This window comes from Dipodomys ordii, unplaced genomic scaffold (genome assembly GCF_000151885.1).
Source record: "Dipodomys ordii isolate 6190 unplaced genomic scaffold, Dord_2.0 Scaffold20, whole genome shotgun sequence".
In the NCBI taxonomy this organism is placed as follows: domain Eukaryota; kingdom Metazoa; phylum Chordata; class Mammalia; order Rodentia; family Heteromyidae; genus Dipodomys; species Dipodomys ordii.
Window position 1 is genome coordinate 3,708,740 of NW_012267236.1, and position 8,408 is coordinate 3,717,147.

Genomic DNA, 8,408 nt, shown 5'->3' on the forward strand with positions numbered 1-8,408 from the left:
GGAAGGGAAAGGAAGGGAAAGGAAGGGAAAGGAAGGGAAAGGAAGGGAAAGGAAGGGGGAAGGGGGAAGCAAGGGGGAAGGGGGAGGCAAGGCAAAGGCATAGAAACAGGAAGGAATTAAAAATTAAAAGTAAATCACTCAGACAAAAAGAATGTATCTCGCTAATGGAATGAAAACACAAATTAAGTCATTAGCTATAGAAACTGCTATATATATATATATATTTTTTTTTTTAGAAACTGCTATATTTTATTTTATTTTTTTAGAAACTGCTGTATTTTAATGACTATAATTTGTAAAGTAATATGACCACACATACCTTTTTCAGGGTGTAGTCTTTTAAAAGAATCTGTTTTTGACAGGCTTGGGTCTGTGATAACTCTTGATCCCAATTTAACAATCAGATCTATTGAACGGTAACCCTGAGGAAGTTTTCGGTCATAGAGGAGAGTTAAAAGCTGGGCAAGTGTCATTTCTGCTGGCAATGGCTGGCCTAAAAATGAAATGACTTAAGTTAATCCAAGACAGAGAAGCATTTACTTGTCTTGATTTACTCCATTACATACTAGTTTTACTGTAACACAGGAACAAGTTTGATTCAGGCACGAATTTCAATACAATTTCAAACTAGTTATTGGAAAGTCTTATTTCTGATATGTGAAGAGTATCTACACAAAGTATTAAAGTAAGATATCATAGGAAGACAGAAACAAAGGAACAAGTGAAGATGCAATAAATCTAGGGTTGGCAAATATTTCCATAAAGGACTATGTAACAGATCCTTTAATATGCACAGGCCTTATGGCCTATTATAACTACCACCTCTATGCCAAAGTATACAAATAGATAACACATTAATGTGTGGGGATAGTTGTATTCAAATATAAACCCTATATTCAGCTGGGCACTGGTGGCTCATGTCTGTAATCCTAGCTACTCAGGAGCCTGAGATATGAGGATGGCGGTTCAAAGCCAGTCTGGGCAGGAGAGTCCAGACTCTTATCTCCAATTAACCACCAGAAAACCAGAAGTTGTACTGTGGCTTAAATGATAGAGCACTAGCCTTGAGCTGAAGAACTCAGGGACAGTGCCCAGGCCCAAAGTTCAAGAACCAGATTGAACAAAAAATAAACAAATAAACAAAAAAAACCCAATATACAAAAGAGAGGTATCCCACCCAGCAGAAACAACTTGTTTGACCTCTGCTATAAATGGGTAATGTAAAACTAAGAAAGAAAATCCATTCAGTTACTTAGCAGTTTGACTAGGGAACAGCAGGATATCATTTTGTCAATATAATTTGGTAAACAGGATATCATTTTGTCAATATAATTTGCCTTTGGTTGGAAAATCATATCATTTATTATTATATTGGGATTCTGCTTATCACAGAATCGATGCTAAAATTACACCTACAAAAATAGCCTCATATTCCTTTCTTTTCTGTCTAACCATTTTCTTAGTGTTTAACCATTTTCTCAGGGTTATCACATTAACATCAAATGCCAGCAAATATGTAACTTGACAAGAATTAAAAATTCATTTTTCCCTTACTGGTTTTGAAAAGAACTATATGAAGAAAGTCTCACTCATTTGCCTCATAAAAAGCACCTGGTCAAAGACGGGTCTGGTGACTACACATATAATGAATATACCTGCATGATTAAAAGTTCTTTGATGTTTACTAATGGTGAATATTACCTGACAAGAGTTTGTGAAACAGATGAAACTCTGGGACAGTAATTATTTTGTTGGCAGTCTCTGCACCTGAAGAAGTACTTCCTATTTTATCAGGAATGGCCCTCCCTCTCCTGGATGGTGGGCGACATGGTGTAGCTGAGACAGCACGTTTAGACTGGGATTTCAGTCCTGAAACAAAATAAGAAAAACGATGGGTACCCAAGACCCTAATATCAAGTGAGTTTCCATATTATTTTACTAAAGCACACATTCCTAACTAACACTACATTAAACAAATATTCTTTAATCTAGTATCTAACCTCCCAATTCTGTTAGTCCTTATAATATACTATATATAATTTTAGCTATGCACGTAAAATTTATCCCAAATAGTAAAATTATTGCTAGTTGTTATAATGTATGAGATACAGATGATTGCCTATGTAGAATACTCCTCTATATAAATTTGTATAAGCAATTTTGTACTGATTTTTCTGTAAGATAAAGTATACAGAAGTCTTCCTAATTAAGAAGTTATTTATTTATTTATTTAGGTAGTACTGAAGCTTTGACTAAGGCAAGCACTCTACCACTTAAACCAAAATAGTCCTCATCAATATTTCTAATCTTACTCTTTTTTCAAATAGGGTCTCATACTTATTCCTGAGCCAGCCTTGGACTATAGTCCTCTACCTTTGTTTCCTTAGTAGTTGCATCACCACAAGCCATGATTTTATTTTTGAAAGTGGGTCTTACACAGAAAGGGAGGGGAGAGGGATGAACAAATGCAATCATGCAATTCTGTATATACTACTATGTAACTTGGGGGCGGGGACAGGAAGAGGAAATTGAGTGATTGGGTGACTCTGTTCAAAAAAAAAAATGTATTCATTACCTGAATTATGAAATGGTAAACCTTCTAGACAATATCTTAATAACAAATAAAATTATATATTTATATTGGTTGGGTGTGGGGCTTGAACTCTGGGCCTGGGTGCTGTTCCTCAGCTCTTCAGCTCAAGATGAGTACTCTACCACTTGAGCCACAGTGCCACTTCCAGTTTTCTGGTGGTTAATTGGAAAACAGTCTCATGGACTTTCCTGCCCAGGCTGGCTTTGAAGTGTGATTCTCAGATTCCTGAGTAGCTAGAATTACAGGTGAGCTACCAGAATAAAAATCTATTTTTAAAAGAAATATCCTTTTCTGGGTCTGGAAGAGGGAAAGGATGACACTGTACAAAAGGAAATGTACTCATCACCTGCCTTATGTAACTGTAATCCCTTTGTACATCACCTTTATAATACCAAATTATTTTATTTTTATTTATTTATTTTTGGGTCCGGTCGTGGGGCCTGAACTCTGGGCCTGGGTGCTGTCCCTCAGCTCTTCAGCTCAAGGCTACCACTATACCACTTGAGCCACAGCGCCACTTCCGGCTTCTTTCTTTTTTGCTTATGTGATGCTGAGGAATTGAACCCAGGGCCTCAGGAATGCAAGGCAAGCGCTCTACCACTGAGCCACCTTCCCAGCCCCAATACCAAATAATTTTAAAAGTTAAAAAAAATAAAAGAGGGCCTTATTTTACTTTTTTGCCTTGGGTGTCTTCAAATGCCAATGCTCTTGTTACCACTGGAATTATATGAGTGCACCCTCATTGTCTGGGTCTTTTTTTTTTTTTTGGTCAGTTGTGGGGCTTAAACTCTGGGCTTGGGCACGGTGCTGTCCTTGCGCTCTTCAGCTGAAGGTGAGTGCTCTACTGCTTGAGCCACAGCGGTACTTCTGGTTTTCTGGTGGTTTATTGGAGAAGGACTTTCCTGCCTGGGCTGGCCCTGAACTACGATCCTCAGATCTCAGCCTCCTGAATAGCTAGGATTACAGGCAGCCCAGCTGGCTCTCTGATTTTTATGTTGAACATTATATTTGAACTAAAATAATCTTACTCTATAAAAGAATACTCCAAAGTTATGTTATACTTGCTATTTTTTTACTTCTTGAAGTTAATATTAAAAACTTATTGTTCAGCTATTTTTATGTGTGTCAGGACCTGTGTGCTGTCCTTTAGCTTTTCTGCAAGGTACTCTAGCCCAATGATCCATAACTCTACTTCCAGATTTTTGCTGGTTAATTGGAGCTAAGAGTCTCACAGACTTTCCTGTTCTGGCTGGCTGTGAAACTGCAATCCCCAGAACTCATCCTTTGAGTAGCTAGAATTACAAGGCATACACCACTATCTCCAGGCTAGTTCAGTTAGCTGTATGTTATGAACATACTGTAAATGGAAACGTTTTTGGGGGTCATAGGGCTTGAACTCTGGGCCTGGCCACTGTTCCTCAGCTCTTCAGCTCAAGTCTAGCACTCTACCACTTGAGCCAAAGTGCCACTTCCAGTTTTCTGAGTGTTTATTGGAACTAAGAGTCTCACAGCCTTTCCTATCCCGGCTGGCTTTGAAACGGGATCCTCAGATCTCAGCTTCCAGAGTAGCTAGGATTACAGGCATGAGCCACTGCAGCCCAGCTTGTAAATGAAAACTTTTAAGAATTCTTTTTCACCATGATTTTTGCATCCTTTTGAACAAAGATGTTATATAAAAACTCCTAAATACTTAGGGTACATGTACAGGTATCACTAACCCTTACTTAGGAGTAAGCGTTATCAAGTTTAAATATAAAGTACAAGTTATTCATACATGCTTAGTATCTGATGAAATTGAATAAACTTTGGGTATAAAATAATGACAGACTTGGGCAGGGAAGGTGGCTCAGTGGTAGAGCGCTTGCCTTGCATGCCTGAGGCCCTGGGTTCCATTGCTCAGCACCACATAAACAAAAAAGAAAAAAGCTGAAAGTGGCGCTATGGCTCAAGTCTAACCTTGAGCTGAAGAGCTGAGGGACAGTGCCCAAGCTCAGAGTTCAGACCCCATGATTGGACCCCCTAAAATAATGACAGACTTTAGGTGCAACATATTAAAGTCTATTATTAAAACATTGTAAGTTAATTGTTTGCTTTAATGCATTGGAGTTTAATACATGGAGTTCCAATAAATATACACTGTTGAATTTTAGAAATCCTAATAAAATAAGAAGGAAAAAATAGCATACCTGAGGCAACAACAACACTGTAATTATCCTGAAATCCATTTTCTGCCTTAACTTTTTCTTTCTCTTCATGGTTTTTCTTTTCTTTGTCATCTTTTTGTTCACTAATTAGTTTAGCTGTGATACTTGGAGTATCTGTAAGAAAATAACTGTGAAAATTACACTACTTTTCTAAATCAATTAAAAAGAAAACAAAGTATTCAGAAAGGTTCTATAGATATCATCCGAACCAGAGTTCATATGAAGCAATTTAGAAGAAATGCTTTAAGTTAAAACCTGATGTTTATGAACAATTTACTAATAACCATAGAAAATACAGTAACCACTTAACAATCACTAGAAAGTACCATACCAGAACTACTAAGACCTTTAGAAGAAGTTTGAAGTATTAGAATGAGTTCAACATGTGTGCACCTATATCTAATTCATCATTACAACACCATGAATATGAAGAAACAATATGTGTTTCCAAAGGGGGAAACAGCTTGAGTCAAACTCCTGATAAATGGTGAATGTCATTCATGGAGTTCAAGCTCTAAGCCTCACAGTTGAGATTTCTATTCATGCTGCAAATATGAGTGTTTAGGAACTAACTGCTACTAATAGCGATTTTTACTTTGTTAATTTTATTAAAAATAAAAGGATAGATAAAAAAATAACATTTTCTTGCTCTATTTGAAATGGACATTAAAGGTTTTCACCATCTAATATTTTTTTTCATTACACAAGTATACAGCAAATTAGTAATTTTTTTCCTGGGGCTTGAACTCAGGGCCTGAGCTTCTTTTGCTCAAGGCTAGCACTTTACTACTTGAGCCATAGTGCCAGTTCCAGCTTTTTTAGTTTATGTGGTACCGAGGAATCAAACCCAGGGTTTCATGCATGCTAGGCAAGCACTCTACCACTAAGCCATACTCCCAGCCCAGTAAAAAGGGAAAAAAAAAAAAAAAAGTATGCCAGTGTCCATAGATCACATCTGTAATCCAAGCAATTCAAGAGGCTGAGATGTGAGGATGGAGGATCAAGCATCTACTTAGAAAAGTATAAGGCCCTGAATTCAAAACTCACTATCTCAAAAAAGGGAAAAAAAAAAAAAAAAAGCGGGGGTGGGGAGGGTGAGATGTGGGGACGGATGGGAACCGGGCACTGGTGGCTCACGCCTGTAATCCTAGCTACTTAGGAGGCTGAGATCTAAGGATCGAGGTTCAAAGCCAGGCAGGGGCAGGAAAGTCCATGAGACTTTTATCTCCAATACACCACTCAAAAACCAGAAGTGGTGCTGTGACTCAAGCAGTAGAGTGCTCGCCTTGAGCTGAAGAGCTGAGGGACAGCGCTCAGGCCCCAGAGTTCAGGCCCCACGACCCACAAAAAAAAAAAAAAAAAAAGCGGAAATGGAACTGTGGCTAAAGTGGAAGAGCTTTAACCTTAAGCAAAAAACTTCATAACCCAGGCTCTAAGTTCAAGCCATGGGCCAGGCCAAAAAAAATATATATATATATATAAATAAGAAGGTAGTTAGATGTTAGAATTTAGCTATTCAGGAATCTAAAAGTTGAATTGTTTTGAATTCTTTTTTTTTAATTAATTTATTTTATTTTTTATTTTTTGGTCCGGTCGTGGGGCCTGAACTCTGGGCTTGGGCGCTGTCCCTCAGCTCTTCAGCTCAAGGCTAGTGCTCTACCACTTGAGCCACAGCACCACTTCCAGTTTTTTCTTTTTGCTTATGGGGTGCTGAGGAATAGAACCCAGAGCCTCATGCATGCAAGGCAAGCGCTCTACCACTGAGCCACCTTCCCAGCCCCTGCTTTGAATTCTTAATTAGGAATTCAGAATTGTTTTTACTACATAGCTATGATAGATTCTCTTTTTATTTTTCTAACACAGTTACGTCCCAAAAGATTTGTAGTGTTAAAAAGATTGAAACAGAGCTCAGTGGTAGACTGGTTGCTTCACATGCATGAGGCCCTCGGTTCAATTCCTCAGCACGACATAAGCAGGAGGGAAAAAAAAGCCAGAAGTGACGCTATGGCTCAAGTGGCAGTGCACTAGCCTTGAGCTGAAGAGCTAAGGGACAGTGCCCAGGCCCAGAGTTCAGGCCCCAGGACCGAACATCCCCCCCCCCCCGCAAAAAAAAGATTGAAACAATCCAAGAATAAGACAGTATGTTTTGGAACAATTCCTATTTATAGTTTTGAGTACCTGAGAATATGCCAGTGAACTTTTTTTAGTTTTATTTTCAATTCTTGGCAATATGCTTGCTAAGGAAGTATGAAAAGGAGAGGGAGAAAGGGAAGAAGAGGTAAGGAAGGAAGGCAAAGAAGATAGGGAGAGAAAGAAGAATGGAAAGGAAGAAGAACAAGAGGAAATGCAAAATTATTGTCAAGTAGCAAAAATACTGATACAAATCACTGAAATATTTAATTTTTAATTAAAATCTAATTCATAAAATTTATATACACCAAAAAATGCAATAAAAATATATTTTCTCAACTTCCTGTTTGAAGCTACTAATTCAGAATCCCACTGCTGCCCAAGGTGAAGTAAGTACTCAAACTTAATTCTTTCTCTTGAAATGACCAATAATTAAGAAAATATATGCAGTAAGTATTTAGATGCTGATAAATAGGCAAAGCAACTTGAGATGGGAGCTAAAATTGCTTACTTTTTGTTTATGACTTTCCCAGACCAAGCCAATACAACCTAGGTATCACCCAACCCAAGGGTTGATGATTCACAACACTGCAGGAAGGCAAAAATAGTTATAGTTCTTAGGGCATATTGTTAGGGAGGGGTAACTTGCATACAGCTGTAGTGAGCTATAAAGAGCCTTATTAAAGACTTCAGTAAATATTGGAATACATTCCAAAAATTGATCTAATGCCATAAAAAGTGCTACTCAAAGGAGTAAAGAAATCAGTCCTAAATGGCGAATGAATACTGTATATTCCCAATGTCAGTGAAGTCCTATGCAAGTAATCAAAAGGGTACAGCCCCAGTAGTACAGTCAAACAAACTTTAAGATCAACACTTTCAAATCTGTTACCCTATTTTTCTATTTCACCCACTACCTTAATTCATTAAAATGAAAATTCCATGTATATTAAATCAGTTTAAAAAAATTCATCATCACATTTTGTCATAGATGAAAACCTGTAATCCTAGCTAATTGGGAGGCTGAGATCTAAGGATCATGGTTCAAATCCAGCCCAGCGTAAAAGTCCACATATTTCCAATTAACCAGCAAAACGTTGTAAGTGGAAGTGTAGCTAAAGTGACAGAGTTCTAGCTAGAACAGATGAATCAAGTAAGAGCATGAGGCCTAAAATTCAAGCCCCAGTACCTGTATAAAACAAACAAAAAATAATAAAATTTACTTCAATGAGATGTTGTGAGGATGTAACAATATAATGCTTATAAAATACTTGTAACACACATAAATGTGTCCAACACCAGAATGATTACTGCTAAATAATTATGTATGATGTAATTTATTAATTGAGCCAATATTTATAATGAAACCATAAAGAATGAAAATAAGTTCTTTACAGGAAAATGGGCATAACTGATCATTATCTTAATCAAGATAATCTAAGACAAATAGCATATACTTTTTGTTTTTGTCCAGTCGTGGG

At 37.4% G+C, this 8,408-nt stretch overlaps 1 protein-coding gene across 1 annotated transcript in view; it reads right to left on the reverse strand.

Moving 5' to 3' along the window:
- The window catches only part of Birc6 (baculoviral IAP repeat containing 6), a gene marked incomplete at its 5' end in the record, with an annotated part of 230,437 nt that overhangs the window by 51,500 nt on the left and 170,529 nt on the right, over positions 1–8,408 (reverse strand). Inside the window, 4 exons of the mRNA XM_013013525.1 lie at positions 320–493; positions 1,702–1,869; positions 4,780–4,911; positions 7,488–7,515. Of these exons, the coding sequence (XP_012868979.1) occupies positions 320–493; positions 1,702–1,869; positions 4,780–4,911; positions 7,488–7,515 (502 nt within the window). The remainder of the gene's footprint in view (positions 1–319; positions 494–1,701; positions 1,870–4,779; positions 4,912–7,487; positions 7,516–8,408) is intronic.